Source organism: Cynara cardunculus (genome assembly GCF_001531365.2).
Source record: "Cynara cardunculus var. scolymus isolate 2C chromosome LG 4, CcrdV1, whole genome shotgun sequence".
Classification (NCBI taxonomy): Eukaryota; Viridiplantae; Streptophyta; class Magnoliopsida; order Asterales; family Asteraceae; genus Cynara; species Cynara cardunculus.
This window is the reverse complement of record NC_037531.1, coordinates 16,454,794-16,470,694: the sequence shown is the minus strand read 5'-3', so window position 1 is coordinate 16,470,694 and position 15,901 is coordinate 16,454,794. Positions and strand designations below refer to the sequence as shown.

Below are 15,901 nucleotides of genomic sequence, written 5' to 3'. Positions count from 1 at the left end.
TTTTATATTTTTATATATATATATATATATATATATATATTATTAGATTTTTATATTTATTTTATCATATTTTACATATATTATTACCTTATTCTTCATCTTCTTTGTCTTCCTTTACTTCATTTTCATTTTTAATCTTAAATGTTTTTCTTTCGATATGTAATTTCATTTTAAATCAAACATTTTTTAAAATTCTTCCTTTGATATGTAATTTCATACCAAAAAAGTGACAATTTACATTTTTGGTCCCCTAAAATTTACAAATGAGACTCGACCTTGTGTTATTTTGTTGTTCCTATTATGATCACCTTACGCTTAATTTCTATTATTATTAAATATTTATATATTTGAAATAATATGATTAAATATTATAAAATACATATTAAAATATACAACATATTATAAAAAAAATATAATTTATTAATAATTATATATTAGCCTCCCCCTATGCAAAACACCCACCCTTCTACCACCTATGGCAGCCATACCACCCATACCCATCACTTTTCACCCACTTACAAATATTGTCGCATCATTATTCACCCTCCTACAAATATTGTCATATCTCTTCATCCCATCAAATCATTTCACTTTTCTATGCAAACAGTGCAATTCCATCACTACCATAACTCAATATCTTGAGCTTCACCCTCCTACAAATATCGTCAGTCTATACATAAACAATATTATCTCTTCATCCCATCAAATCCTTTTTACTTTTTTATACATATATTTTCAACAAATCCTTTTCACTTGTCTCCTACAAAGTTTCACCCTTTCAATTTTACTTTTACTCCATCACCTATCTGCTTACGATAACCTTGAGGTCTCTCTCTCTCTCTCTCTCTCTCTCTCTCTCTCTCTTTATCTCTCTCTCTCTCTCATGCACACATCAAAATACTGGAAATTGCTTTTATCAATTCAATCATAACTCTTGGTGGTCTTGGGTATTAAAAACCCATATTAAAGGGTATATATGCAATGCATGAAGGATGTCTCTTGGTGTTTATTTACATATTTTAATAGGTTTGTTTGCATTTCTTATTTTAATGTCTTTGAGGTGTACAGAAACAGAAGCAACAAGTGATGGAAGTGTTTCAGCTGGCTTTGAGATGTACAGAAACAGAAGCAAGCAGAAGGCGCACATGTTTAAGGGTTTTTAGGGTTTTAGAGGGTGAGGGTAGATAAGGAATATTTTCCTTGTCACACCCCGCTAAAGCGGAAACACGAGATGCAACATGTAAGTGAGTCACAGCAACCGTTAATAAATAACACTTTTCAATTTTTCAAAATAAAATGAGTTAAACATCATAACCAAATTTTTTGACAAATACTTCTTTTACAAAAACTTCCATTTCGAACTTAATCTGTTTTGCCACGAGTATGCTCCCAAAGTACTTCAATTCTTACTTGTTACCTGCAAAGCATGGAACATAAAACGAGTCAACTACAAAGAGTTGGTGAGCTCACGGGTTTTCATATGCATAAAACATTTTAATGCATAAACCAAATATTTGCAAACTTATGCGAATCTTTTACACTTAATAAATGTAAATCTTTCACGATGTAAGAACTTGAGACGCTACTGAGCCTTACCTGACCAACTTGCCCCATTTTTTTACGAACGACCATAAGTAGCCCGTACACTTACTTAGGTCCCACAGTTCGTAGATGTACTAATTCAGCGGTGGTTCAAATTCCACATGATTAGACAAGAAAACATAGGTAATGTGCACCCCTTTATGGGTGGGACTGTCAACACAATAGCGGCTATCCACAATATCACGGCCCCGGGAACGTGCCCGAGTTAACAAGTAGCGTTTACGGACGGGGACTTTATTTGGAAAATATACTCCCAAACACATCAATTTAACATTTATTTCAAAGTGCAATAACAGTCAATATTTCATGACACAATAAATTTGACTAAACAATTCTTTAGTCCGATGGTATCAAACAAAACTTGACTAAACAGTTCTTTAGTCTAATGGTTTCAATAAAGCTTGACTAAACAGTTCTTTAGTCCGATGGTTTCAAACAAATAACATGCATAGTTTGCTTAATCTCATGTTTTCCCCCCAAAACAATAAACAAAGCATTAAAAGTGGGGCCGTGAGAACTCACAGGTTTATAGGTGAATATCAAAGAGAATGACGTCTGAAGCTTTCAACGCCCGCTCGAACTTCCTAAACAGGCCAACAACCAGAACTATGATCACTTACGGGTTCTTGACAAAGATAAAGTTAAGTTGCATCTCATGCAATGCCACCGAGTTTTCATAAATTTAAGTTGATATTTTATTATTTATTCTAAAAATAGCCCAAAAATTATATATTAAAAGAAATCGAAATTCTTTACTCAAAAACTGAATTTTAACCGGATTATACACTTTGTTCCAACTATTTTTTTGGGTTTTACCAATCACTAACAGTAGAACCTTCCAAAAGTTATTTTTATGTCCACTTTTTACATCATTCCAAATCATGAGCTAAGCCGATATTTTCCAAATACCAAGAAATTTGAGTGGGTTTAAGTCACTCATAAATACCCTACAATCTCGAGTTATACAACCCCCAAAACAGATTGCACATTCTTCGAGTGACAGTCTTTTGGAGGTCTAAACTCATCATTTTTCCAAAGATTTAAATTCTATTTTCGAACTAACAAATCTGACCAGTTTCCAGAAAATGTTTTCCGATTCCATTAACTTCTTGAAGACGACAAAGCCAATAGAGATGCATGCAAGGTTATTTCATACTTCAAAACATAACTTTTCATGATCCGACTTCGCATGCAGTGGGGTTTTCTCCTACTGCCTTAGAGATTAAAGAATACGGATCATAGATTATCATCCTTTATGAAGACATTTTCATATCTTTGATTAATAACCTCCCCTCTTTAATTCTCCAGAAATTTATCAAAAGATCAAGTTGTAGGAGTAGGAGGATAAAAACTTTTGAAATTCAATAAAAGTAGGATAACTATTATCATACATTTTTCGTGATATTTTGAGAATCTTCAAGATTGACAGAATTCCTAAGCTTGCTTGATGTTGGAATCGGCTGGAGGGTGGTTGATTTTAGAGAGAGATGAAAGGTTTTCAAGCTGACGATATTTTGGATAAATGAAAGTTTTTCAAAGGGAGTGGAATATTTATATAAGGATTTTTAAAGAAAGAAGTGGGCTGGCCCCTCAAGGCCCAAACCCAATAAAACTTTTTATTATTTTTCAAATTAACTATAAACCTGCTATAATCTACCCAAACATAAATAAAACGACATTACTAATTTCAAAACTCCGTTTTTTAATAAATTATGTGGACATTCAATGAGACTTTTGTATTTTAATTTTTAAATGTTTATAATATCAACTTTATTTTATTTGGAACGTTTCTAAAATATTCGGCATTACACAAGTTAACTTTATCAATTGCCTGTTGAGACGGATCTTCCAAGCTAAACTTTGGGTACTGAGTCAGATGTACTCTAACCACCATGACTAGATCCTAATAAATTTATAATTCTAAATATAAGATCTATAATAAAGTGCTAACCTGAAACTCCGAAATGACAGAATGTCACATTCCTCTTACCCCAGTAAGATTCCTTTTTTTTTGCTGACCCCAGTAAGAAGACGGTCAGAGGTATGATTTCTGATTGTTGATTTTGTTTTTAGGTAAACACTTTTACCTCTTACCCAAATAAGCATCTCTTAATGGGTAAGAGGTAAAAGTGTTTACCTAAAAACAAAATCAACAATCAGAAATCATACCTCTGACCGTCTTCTTACTGGGGTCAGCAAATAAGCATCTTTTAATGGGTAAGAGGTGGTAAGAGGTTAGTAAACGAAGCCTAAGTAGTCAAACATCTCAATATGTTTAAACTGAAATAAAGTTATAAATAAATAAATAAAAACATTTATGGGGACCATTGTATTATAGAAAGTTGAGGAAGAGTTCTTGTACCTACCAAAACAACTCATGAGTTACAAGAAAATAAATAAAAAGGAGAAAGAGACCCTCCATCTGATTCAAGTGTTTGCTTGATGTTGATTCTTATTGAACACTATGTCTTATTTCTACCATTTACATTGTTTTGTTATGAAGTTTGAAGTATAAAAAAAAAGTCTCACAGGTCCTATGAAAACAATCTGATCTCACGTGAACCTAACCTTATATATATATATATATATATATATATATATATATATATATATATATATATATATATATATATATATCTTGTTTTAGAAAATGATGTTAAAATATTATTGTTTGAGCTAGTGATGTTTGTGTCATATTGTTATTATATATTCATGTAATGTTAAGTGACTCCTACTTAAAATCATCATTATTATTGATCATCCACTTGTTAATATTTGGATTTGATCATATGAATTTGTATGAACTTAATTCATAATTATTTAAATAAATTTAAAAAATCCATATGATGGTCTTTAAATTATAATTAATCATTTTATTAAAACGTCATTTACCTATTAATCAAGGTAATACAATTAATAGCATAAAATGATTGGTTTATATTAAATCTCACGATTACCACAAACTAATTAGTTCTTATTTGATTAGGCACACACACACACACACACACACACACACACATATATATATATATATAATTAATGAGGTTTACTTTGCAAACCATCCATTTCATAAAAATCCTATATAAACTAATCAAATCCATCCATTTTTTTTTCTTGATAAAATGCCAAGATTGAAGCAAAATAAATAAGTAAAGTAAAAAAATAAAAGGAAAAAAAAATCATATTTGGTGACACGGAAAAGCAAAACGGGAAAAAACATGTTTTATGAACATGTTTCATTACAACCGTCTATGCTGTTATATCGGTCAGAATACGAAATATCGGTCAGGACCGATATTCGATATATCGGTTATATCGGTGATATATCGGTGATATATCGGTGATATATCGGAAATAGCGGTTAACATAATATTTCTTAGAATTATATATATAATATGCATTAATTAGAGTTTAGAAATATAGTTTCAAAATTAAAACATCACATAATTAAAGTGTTCAAAATTTTGGGCTTTTGTTATTCCATGGGCCTAATTTTTTGGGCTAAATTAGGTCTGAATCTGAAATCAGTGAAGCTTCCTTACTCCACAGTCCACAACGTCGTCTTCTTTCTTGAGTTAATCACGAGTTCACGACTAACTTCAGACTTCTTCTCACAACTTCGACTTCTTCTCACAACTTCGACTTCTTCTTCTTCTCACGGCTTCGAGTTCACGTTCACGGTCTCTCTTCACGTTCACGGTCTCTCTTCTCACAACGTCTTCTTCTTTTCTCGGTCTCTCTTCTCGATCTCCTCTGCTTACCACAGCAGCAACTGTAATCGACACTTCTCGATCTCTTCTCGATCTCCTCTGCTTACCAGGTTGCTACAGAGTACAGCCACAGCAACAGATCCAGCGACAGCAACAGAGCCAGTGAATATATCGGTATATCGGTCCGATTTTTACCTCAAATATCGCTAAAAATGGCTAAAAAATCGCTAAATATCGCCGATAATATCGGCCCCGATATTTTGACCGATATTTATGGTCCGATTTTTTTCCTAGGAGCGATATCCGATATATCGCCGATATATCGACGATATATCGCGATATTAACAGCATAGACAACCGTTAGACATATGAACCTGATGCATCTATCAAAGTCATCACAATTTTATGTGTTCTCAGATGAAGACACCTTTAGCATGGATAATACATATATAATGACTTATCAAATTCATCTGTTTGAGTCTCATACGACCACCGGAGATTTTCCTATTTCTTCTTTTGGATCTCATAAGATCAATTGAGATGCATGCAAACTGACATTAACGTCTACTATTAAAAAAATTCAGCAAATGTTAACAATTTTTTTAAAATTAAACAAAAAATAAATACATATTAAAACTCTTGTATGCAGGGTGGACTCACTCTGTTGGTCGTGTTACTACTTCGTTCCTCCATTGTAGTGTAAAAAATAATAAAGGTCATAAAAAATGTCACAATATATATTTTGAAATTACAATAAAGACACATGTTTCTTTTGGTAAAATTAATTTGCAAGACTTTTTTTTTACCAGACTTAGGGTACGTTTACCCAATTGCTTACCGATAGAAGTCAACACTACGATTTATTTTGATGTGCAAGATTTTAGTACATCAAAACATATTGAATGCAACAATTTACTGGGTAAGCGCTTACCTGGGTAAAAGTCGTCATCCTTACTTACCAGGTAAGACTCTCCATTATTCTTGTTGCTCTTATCCGGTAAGATTCTTGGTCCTTCTCATGTTCATCTGATAAGGAAATTTATCCGATAAGCACTTACCAAGTAAGTGTTTAGTAAACGGCCCCTTAGGCTATGTTTGGAAAACTAGCTAATAACTGATAAACTAGCTAATGAACAAATCATATTTGACAAAAACCAGTTGATGAACATGTAATAAACTACTTCAACTAACATTTTAATAAGCTAACTTATAAATTAGATTATATACATCCAAACATGTATCCAAAAAATAAATTAATTTATTTTTACAATGACTAATTAATAAAATTTGCAATTCTATTTTTTCTGTTTTGTATTTTATTTCCATAAACGTCTAGAATAATACATTGGGCATCTTATCTTCACTCAATCACCAATATATAAAAAGTAGGGTTTTAACTTTCCAGAACACTCGAAAACCTTACTCAATTATATCCTTCATGTGTATCCATGGCGACTGAATTCTCTCTCAGAGATGCCGAATCGACGTCTCCCTCTGAATTGCTCTTGGTTGAGCGACGTTGCTGTTTCTGCATACCCTACCGGTGGCAGAAAGTACGTTCGTCGTCTTCGGAGTACCACTCTGAAAGAACTCTGTGGTCGCGAGGGATCGACGCCTTGAAGAAGATTCGAGAGTGGTCGGAGATCGTCGCCGGTCCTAGATGGAAGACCTTCATACGGCGGTTCAACCGTAACAAAAGCTTCGGTCGACAATCCCCTAAGTTCCAGTACGATCCTCTGGCTTACGCGCTCAATTTCGACGAAGGACCGTTGCAAAGCGGAGATTCTGAAATGGAGAATGACTACATGGTTCGTAACTTCTCTTCACGGTATGCATCACGGACGACGGTTCCGATCACTTCCAAAACGTCGACCGATCTCGGTAAGGAGACAATCGGACCGAATTTTGTGTGATTTCGCTATTTCTTCGTCGTGATTAGCGTTGAATTAGTACTATATTTTTTTTCTAGGTTTTGTTTTGATTGAATTCGTTTTTGATTTCAAATCTGGATCGGCAGATCATTTTCGTAAGATGATTTTTTTTTAAATTTCCATTAGAACATAGATAGTACCTGTCTGTGAATAAAATAAACGCAAGGGGGGATAGTGAAAGGTGTAAGATAACGTGGACGGCTGTACTTCCTAGTTATGAATGAATTAAAAAAATTCTCCGTGGCTGCATCTACAGTTGTTCATTATATTTTCCATCCTTTACGGATTTATTTCTTCCATTGATGAACTCAAATCATAGATCTGAGAAGAAGTCTTTGTATCATATACTTATCAATATATATGTATTTTAGGCGATTTCTGTAGCTACATTAATTTGAAACATGTTCGTTCTCCATTAAATCTTCTTATCCGTTTCCTTTTTCTTTTCTGTTGCTTTTTGTTTGCAAGTGATACCAACTGTCAATGGAGTATCGCCTTTACCAATTGGTTGGTCATCATACGAAAGCAGACCTTTTACGAATATTCCTTGATTCATATTCCCACCATCATTTTCAAAGAGACAATCAATGAATACAACTCCCAAATAAATGATTATGAAATTATGTCAACATATGTTCTTGAGATCTGGAGTTCCATTCCCTTACGTTGTACTGTCAATAGAATGAACTGTCTATTTTTGTTACTGCTATTGTTCCTTCCATCATTTCTACCTGAAAATAAGTGCAGGTCGATTTAAGAACAATAATAGCTTGCTTTGTTTTTTGAAAAAAAAAAGTTTTTATTAGCCTCTTATATCTGATCTGTTAAGAGGTAGAGTCATTTAGACTGCTTGGTTTTTTCCAATTTTTGGAAGGCAATTATATTTTATTGTCCTTTTATCTGGTAATAAGTAAACCAACCTTTTATTTGTCTTTTATTGTTTTTAACCTTAATCGATCATTTCTCTCAATTGATCGTTACCAAATCGATCCTCACATCTCTTAAGGTGTATTTTAATAGGATTTAAATGTGTTAAATACCGTTAATGTATATATTTTCGTTTAAATGAATGTTAATTATTTAATTTAAATATAAATTTCGTAATGACGATGAATAAATATATGAGATTATATAAATTTATCTATAAATTCAATATTATAATTTTCTAAAATCAGAAAAATAGACAAGTTAAACAATTCAGACAATAATCAATTTACAAAAGTAAACAGCCTTATTGATTCATATTTCAAATTTCAGCACCACATTTTATTAATCACAAGTGAATAAGACTTTAGCACTTCTTAAAAAACAAACACCAACTAAATATTTTGAGAAAGAACTGCATATTCATGATGAATATAGTTAGGGTTATTCTTAATGAATATAGTGAGTAATGAATATTTAGGTATAGTCATCATGAATAATTATATGAACGGGTTCTTGTGGTTCTCAAAATATTTACAATTCGGGTGAAAATATGCGATCTTAATGTTTATGGATCGGAAGAGGTCATGGATTGCTCTTCTTCTTCCTTTAACGATGATATTATCGTCACCACCTGACCCATCGTCGGTCTCAACTCCGGTGAAGCATTTATGCACTTTAACGCCACCTGCAATAACCCCACCATCCTCTCTTCGCTAGCACCTTCGACTATCAACGCCTTATCAAACACTTCAACCGTCCATTCTTCTTGGACCACGGAGCTCACCCACTTGATCAAACCAGACCCATCGTCCTGGACCGGCTTCCCCGTCAACAACTCGAGGAGGATCACACCAAACGCATACACATCGGCCTTGAAGGTGGTGATTGTGGTGTGGTTGTTGGTTTGGTTGGGGTCCTGATGGTCTCTCGCCATTAGCCCATACTCGCTCAAACAGGGCTCCATGTTGTTCTTGAGCAAGATGTTCGATGACTTCAAGTTTCCATGGGGGATCAAATCGGCTTGAAGCTCCTGGTGCATGAATGCCAATGCTGCTGCTATGCTAGATGCGACGCTTAGTCTGCCACCCCAATCGAACATCTGCCCGTTTTGAGACCCTAAAACAAGAAAACCAAGAGTGATTTTACTTTCCGAATCATTATATTTGAAATTAACATAGTTCCCACAAAAATGCTAAAAGAAAGCGTACGGCTTAGATGGGACGGGATTAATGATGGCCAAAACCCGGTCTCGGGCTGGGCCTAATCGGTCCCAAACTTTTCCATAACCGGTCCTTACCAGTCCCGGGCCAGGCCGATTTGGCCATCACTAGACGGGATTAGACTAAAAATGCACAAGTAAGCCCAGGCCCGGCCTCAAAGCCAAATCAGGTCAACTTTTTTTAAGGCCCGGTTAAAACCCGACCCTGAAAAAGCCCAATTGTTCCGTCTTTCAACCCCAAAGCCTGGTCTAGGCCCAAAAAATCCCGTGATTTATTTTTACTTATTAAAAAACACTTCAATAGGCTTGGAAGGCCTGGACCAGGTCCGAAAAAGCCTGGGCCTTATGCATCTCTAACTGGACCAGACGGACGAAAGTGAGGTAGGCAAGTCAAAGAATTGCCGAAGGTTTTAGGATTTTGATTCAACATGAGTAGTTCAGTGATTTACGAAATTTGCACAATCTCCCTCACTTTTGTTCCACCTATTTTGGTTGGTCAGGTCGAATCCCAGTCTAATTGTCACACCAAACATGAGACAACAAACTTTTTGCTTTTTCCTATTCTCTTTCGTACCGTCTTGTGTACCAAACGCAACCTTAATGATTTCGAACAAATTATAGAAATATAAAGATAGAAAAGAGTTGAGGGCTTACCATGAAGAAGCCCAAACAGACTCCCATTCAGCTGAAACTCATATACAAGAAGCTTTTCTTGTTTAGAAGAGTAGTATGCAACAAGTGGTAGCACATTTGGGTGCTTTATTTGATCAATTTTCTGCATCCTTTTCTTGAATTCATCCCTTGAAATCTTCCAATCTTTGATCCTTTTCACCACCAGACCAACACCACCATCTGGCTTCACTCTATACAGACTTCCATGCTTACCTCTTCCAATCAATTCAGCTGGAGCTTTAAGCAGATCTTCGAACCGAAGCCCATTCACCACCGGACTCGACAAAACAACCATCGAAGACGAAATCCCTCCGCTTTCAACCGACGTTATCGAGAACTCTGATCTTGCCCGACTGTTTCTCGAGCCGCTTGAACCCCCGCTTTCTGGGGATTTCTTCGTTGATGGGTCGATCTTTACGTCTTCATGTCGCTGCTTCTTTTTCTTGAGTAATAACAACGCGATCAGAACCACGACTACGAATCCGAGGATCACGTATCCGGAGTAAATGAGAAAATCCCGCAGCTTTGACTTGTGTTTCTTCTTCTTCAATGGACATGTTACCGGTAACTGTTTCCCGCATAACTGCGGGTTTCCGGCGAAGCTGCTGGCGTCGAAACGACCCGTGTCGTCGGGAATCGGACCGCTTAAATCGTTATTGGCTACGCTGAAGTCTTCAAGTTGGCGGTAATTGAATCCCGGTATCTGCCCTGTAAACCGATTGTTCTGAGCTAAGAACGTTAACAAGCCTGTGGTTCCTGAAAAATCCGGCAACTCACCGGCGAACCCGTTGTTTGATACAACAACCCTTTTCACATTCGGCAATTCTGCAAGAGAATCAGGAAGATCGCCGGAAAACCGATTCCCACTTAGGTACAAGTGAGTAAGCCGTACACAATTCGATATTTCCGGCTGCACGTTTCCGGTGACATTGTTGAAGCTCAGACTCAGTACAAGAAGGTTACTCACCTTGCATACCGATCCAACATCGAGAGTTCCCGATAGATTAAGCCGCTCGAGGACTATTTTTTTCACGGTTTTGTTGTCTCTGTCGCAAGTAATCCCGACCCATTTACTGGTGCAAGGATCCGATGAAGCATTCCATCCCCAATTCGGGGTGATTTGGGCACCTCCTGGAGCGAGTTTATCCATGAAAGCGAGCAATGCCGTAATTACACCTTCGTCTTCGGTTTTTGCCGGTGAAAATAGAAGTAAAACGAACACGAAAACCGCCCAGAAAATGGATCGAATTCGATCCATGTTGGATTTGGAAGAGAATTTCTGTGGTTTTGATGAGCAGAAATGTGAAGATGTTTTGAGGTTTAAGTGAAGATGAAGAAGTTAGAACTTCAGCCGGCTGGAAATGGTCAAAGCTCAAGTGAAGCTGATTCCACAGTGGCCGGCTTTTCAACATTTGTGATCAGTACATTACATTGTTTGTTGCACCTTGGACCCAGCAATACAGTAATCTTGGCTTTGGCTATGCAGGCTAGCTGGCTGGCTCCTGGTGGTAGTAAAGATGTGGCTAACTCTGGTACAAGGTGTTGCTCCAAAGATCGAAAGTATCAGGAAGTTTCAGGTTCAAATCTAAGGAGGAATAAAAATTCCCTTGTGACCATGGAGATTCAAATGCGGTGACTCCGGACTATCTGCAAAGCAAGTGGTCGCCCAGTGTGTGGGATTCCAACAATTTCCATTAAAACTATAACAAGTAACACCATAAGAACAAAAAGGGATTCAGCCCCCATTGAATTCACTCAATATAACCACATTTGAATTCCGAATAATCTACATTTGCGGTGTTCGGTATCTTGTATACAAGTTTGAAGACGGTTTCGTAGTTACAACATCGACAATCGGGAGTTCAAACATGAGTTTGATGGTTATAAAACCTTTATAATACAACTAGTAAGTATCGTGAAGAAGCCTAACTGATAAACAACCAATCGCCCTCATAAATCCGCATGCCCGGGAATCTCGTCATCGTCACTCGAAGTGTATTGCCCGTCACTGATATCTTCCTCACCGCTCTCCTCTTCTTCACCTGCGGATTTGCTGTTGTTCTTCGCATAACGCTCGCAGTACTCTGTCAAACAAACAACAAAACGTCTCAGAACACTCCGCTTGGAATCTAGGGACAAGTACGAGAGCAATCGATGACCTTTGACTTTCTCTTCGTACTGCTGCTTATCCTTCATCATCAATGAAGCCGCATCACCATTTAGTGGATCCGAAGGATTCGGGTAAAGCAAGAGCTGAGGAAGGAAAACTTCGAAAATATTTAAAAGATCTGAAATTTTGCAGCAACCACGGTTAGATACAACGATACTATGAACTTTAGAGATGCACAAATAAGACCGGGCCTAGTAAACCAAGTCTAGGCCTAGGACCAACCCGATCAGGCCAACTTTGTTTCCGAGGACTGGTTAAGGTTTGGCCTAGAGATGCACAAAGAACTGGTCTTTTCAGGTCTGGGCCTTTCAAGCCCGTTTTCAGGGAGCGGAAAAATGGCCCCTGGTTGTTTTGAACTAGAGGCTGGGCTTGGGGTTGAAAAGGGTCCTATCGGGCTTAATCAAGGTTGACTGGCCTTTCGCAGACCTTTCAAGGCTTGGCTTTTTTGAGCGGGCCTGCCCTAACGTTTTGGCCTGGTCGGGCTTTGAGGGCCGGGCTCAGGCTAGACTTGGAGTTTGGACTTTTTGCGCGTCTCTAGTCTGACCTGAAAAAGTCTGACCAGGCCTCGTGCATCTCCATCACTCTTCAAAACCGACATTATGAGGAGTCTACGAAAGAAAACAAGACTAAAGCTATATATACCGAACATTGGACTCCAGGCTTGGTTTATGACATCCAAGCAAACGGAACCCGACCTGAAATTTTGCATACGAAAATGGAGGACAAGTAACATGTCAAGTGTCGAGAAAGCAAAGAAGTCGCATGATGATATGATTTTACTTACAGTTCATCGACATTGGGGTGGAAGATCTTGTTCACGAATCCGATTGAAGGAGATTTGTAAGGATAAGCGTCGGGGAGTTCAACACGAACTTTCCACACACCGCCCTCATAAACACCTAAGAATTCAAATAGTTTTAGAGACCGATAGTTTACAAAAAATAAGTACGCGACGAAGGTAATAAATAGGCACACTTTCTTTTGGACCGTGAAACTCCACGCTAAACTCGTTCAGCCGATCGTTTGGTGTTTCCACTACGTAATCGCTCATCATCCTGAATACAAACACCGGATAACAACACAAAAACAAATGAAAATTCCATACGAGAATGCTTCATTATTAGTCAAAGACTTGGGATCGTGTGAGACAACAAAATAACACTGGATATTCATGGCAAAACACAGTGAAGGTACAAAAATATCGAACCTTCGCAACAAAAACACTGTGTAGGTTCAGTGTGTTTTTTTGCCTTCACATTTGTTCTCACGGGTCTCATGAAAACAATTTGGTCTCACAAGAACCCAACCGTATTAGGGGCTATTTGGCAGTTGCAGAATAATTAAGGGTCAGAATGATTAAGAGGCTCTTATAATATAGTGCAAGATGAAATGTAATTGTTTGGTAACTGTTTACAATGAAATTGGGGATCTTACTGGTTAAGGGAGACCCATGATACAAAATCATTCAGATGGTTTTAGAACCATTAAAAGACAGACTTTATTTGGGCCAAACAAAATTCACCTCTTCACGATTCAGATGTTGCCTCTTAATAGAACTATTAAGAGGTAAACAAAAAGTCAAACATCTAAAGTTTCTTTCAACTTGGATTGAATATAAAAAATCAAACCAAACAAATCCAGTATACCTCAATAAAAAATAGGGTAAATGGGGTGGGATTTAAGCAATTTTTTCCTCTACCCCAAAGAGCAGAACAGTTGTTTTCATGAAGACCCTTGGAAAAATCTCGGTGAATGATTGAATATAAAAATGTAACACCTATTTCGGGACAACCCGAGAAGATTTTCGTATACGATACAGTTTACTACTTAACTCCACCCGATGTATAAAATCATGCGAAACGGGACTTACAACTTCATCACATCCATCTCTCGCCTCTTGCTCGGGGAAGACATTTCGATCGTGCAATAACAAGTCACAAAACTATCGAATTCACGTAGATTGGTTAGAACACATTGCCATGGCCTAACGTCACAAAAGACGAAAACAACTACGATAAAAGTTAAAAAAAAAACAACACGTTACAAGAAATAAAGTTCCGGTTGACTTCAAACCCGATCCCGACCACTTTTACGTTCTTTTGATAGCTGTGGGACCGGTATTCTATAAAAGATAGTGTAAAATATCGTGTTCAAGGGGTGATTTACCGAACTCTTATCGGGTTTCGTTTACTGGTGAGTGATTACCCAGTGAATGCTTATAAAGAGCAAACGTTTAGCAACTTTACGTTTTGCGGAAAATGTTATCTGATAAGATAAACGATAAAGCGTTTGGTAAATGGGATTATTCTATTGATCTGATTTCATCTGTACAACCTACAGATCTTGAATTCAAAATCTCACCAATTCGGATATTATCTTCAAAAGCAATTTTAAGACTCGATTTGCCAGAAGTCGAATTGATAAGTTTACGACTTCAAAATCAATCAGAAATGTATACATTTTGCGTAAAATAGAACAAATCGATGGAACCAAAATCAACAAAAACGAAGAAGAAACTAAGAACACATACTTCGATTTCAAAATCCGAAATTACAAACAACAAAATCCCAATCAATGAGTGGAATTTGCATCAATGGTGAGAGATCAAAGAACCCTAAACGATTTTCCCCCAAATTTTACGATCGTTTTAGTGGTTTGTTTTCTGGATGAAAAGAGTAATTTGCATAAGAAATTAGGAGACGAACCCAGAAAATTTAAGTGGTGGAAATCTTTGAAATCGGAGCGATTGTGGAGCAACGGAAGCGATCGAGTATGGAAAGAGGGTACAGAAAAGAATGGCGAATTGAAGCCAAAATTAGGTTGGGATTGGATGCATTTATTGTTTGCAGAGAGAAAGATGTCAACACGTGTTGAAATCACTCAGAAGAGGAACGTGTCAAAATTGCATTACAATTTACAATTTTATCGTGTCTTAATAACTCTTCCCTGGGTTTTTTTATTTTTAATCTACTTGTTGCGTACCCGTGCAATATAATGAAAGCCGTGAATTTTAACGATTTTGAAGTTTCATTAATTTTATTAGAGAAAATTTGACGATAATATAAGTTACACTTGGTTTTTACATATTAATACAGTTTGAATAAATAAGAGTTATGATTTCAATTACAGTCTATCGATAAAAAAAATTGTATAACAGTTTAAAATCCAATATATTTAAAATCCAACATATTTAAACGACTCCACATATTCGATTTACACCAAAAGCAAGAAATCGAGAGTGAGAGTTCTAGAGCAATTAAATGAGATAACTTTTAATAACTTATAGTGAATATCAGTTTGAATCACACCTTGAGGGATGGGGGAGAAAACGCATAGACGGACCTACATAGGTGCCATGGGTGGCACATGCCACTGTATCGTTTATCCGCCGAAGGGTAAAAAATTTAGGTTTCGTGAATGGTACAACCGTATTAATTTGTTGTGTGTCACCGTATGTATTTTGAAACTATAATGGGAACAAGTTTTATTTGGTAGAGTTGGTTTTCAAGGCTTTTATTCTACCCCACACCCAAGTCCGAATCATGTTAGTGTCATTTTCTTAGTCAAACGGTGCTACCGTTTGAAAAAAAAAATCCTATTTTTTTTCTTATGGTCAAATGGTGTCACCGTTAAAAAAAATCTGGGTCCGTCCCTGAGAAAACATAGAGAT

The 15,901-nt window shown here is 36.6% G+C and overlaps 3 protein-coding genes across 3 annotated transcripts; 1 reads left to right on the top strand and 2 right to left on the bottom strand.

Moving 5' to 3' along the window:
* The first annotated feature begins 6,760 nt into the window (after positions 1 to 6,760).
* LOC112510937 lies at positions 6,761 to 7,225 on the top strand. Its single transcript, XM_025116289.1, has one exon. The coding sequence runs from the start codon at positions 6,761 to 6,763 to the stop codon at positions 7,223 to 7,225; it is 465 nt and encodes a 154-aa protein (XP_024972057.1).
* Positions 7,226 to 8,735: 1,510 nt separating this feature from the next.
* On the bottom strand, positions 8,736 to 11,319 carry LOC112510936 (probable inactive receptor kinase At2g26730). Its single transcript, XM_025116288.1, has 2 exons — positions 10,044 to 11,319; positions 8,736 to 9,286 (listed from the first exon to the last, which is right to left on the bottom strand). Exons 1-2 carry the CDS (start codon positions 11,317 to 11,319, stop codon positions 8,736 to 8,738), a joined length of 1,827 nt encoding a protein of 608 aa, XP_024972056.1.
* A 462-nt stretch (positions 11,320 to 11,781) lies between these two features.
* LOC112511601 (ubiquitin-conjugating enzyme E2-23 kDa-like) lies at positions 11,782 to 14,993 on the bottom strand. Its single transcript, XM_025117284.1, has 7 exons — positions 14,937 to 14,993; positions 14,102 to 14,173; positions 13,207 to 13,286; positions 13,016 to 13,130; positions 12,874 to 12,926; positions 12,221 to 12,349; positions 11,782 to 12,145 (listed from the first exon to the last, which is right to left on the bottom strand). The coding sequence occupies exons 2-7, from the start codon at positions 14,143 to 14,145 to the stop codon at positions 12,012 to 12,014; spliced, it is 555 nt and encodes a 184-aa protein (XP_024973052.1). The 5' UTR covers positions 14,146 to 14,173; positions 14,937 to 14,993; the 3' UTR covers positions 11,782 to 12,011.
* Between the last annotated feature and the right edge of the window lie 908 nt (positions 14,994 to 15,901).

Bases quoted from the DNA above. Each gene is read 5' to 3' on its own strand.
- LOC112510937 (XM_025116289.1), top strand. From the start codon at position 6,761: ATGGCGACTGAATTCTCTCTCAGAGATGCCGAATCGACGTCTCCCTCT.
- LOC112510936 (XM_025116288.1), bottom strand. From the start codon at position 11,319: ATGGATCGAATTCGATCCATTTTCTGGGCGGTTTTCGTGTTCGTTTTA. The intron at 9,287-10,043 runs GTAAGCCCTCAA...TTCTTGTTTTAG, and splicing joins TCTGTTTGGGCTTCTTCATG to GGTCTCAAAACGGGCAGATG.
- LOC112511601 (XM_025117284.1), bottom strand. From the start codon at position 14,145: ATGTCTTCCCCGAGCAAGAGGCGAGAGATGGATGTGATGAAGTT. The intron at 13,287-14,101 runs GTAAGTCCCGTT...GTTTGTATTCAG, and splicing joins GAGATGGATGTGATGAAGTT to GATGATGAGCGATTACGTAG. The intron at 12,146-12,220 runs GTCATCGATTGC...TTTGTTTGACAG, and splicing joins GTACGAAGAGAAAGTCAAAG to AGTACTGCGAGCGTTATGCG.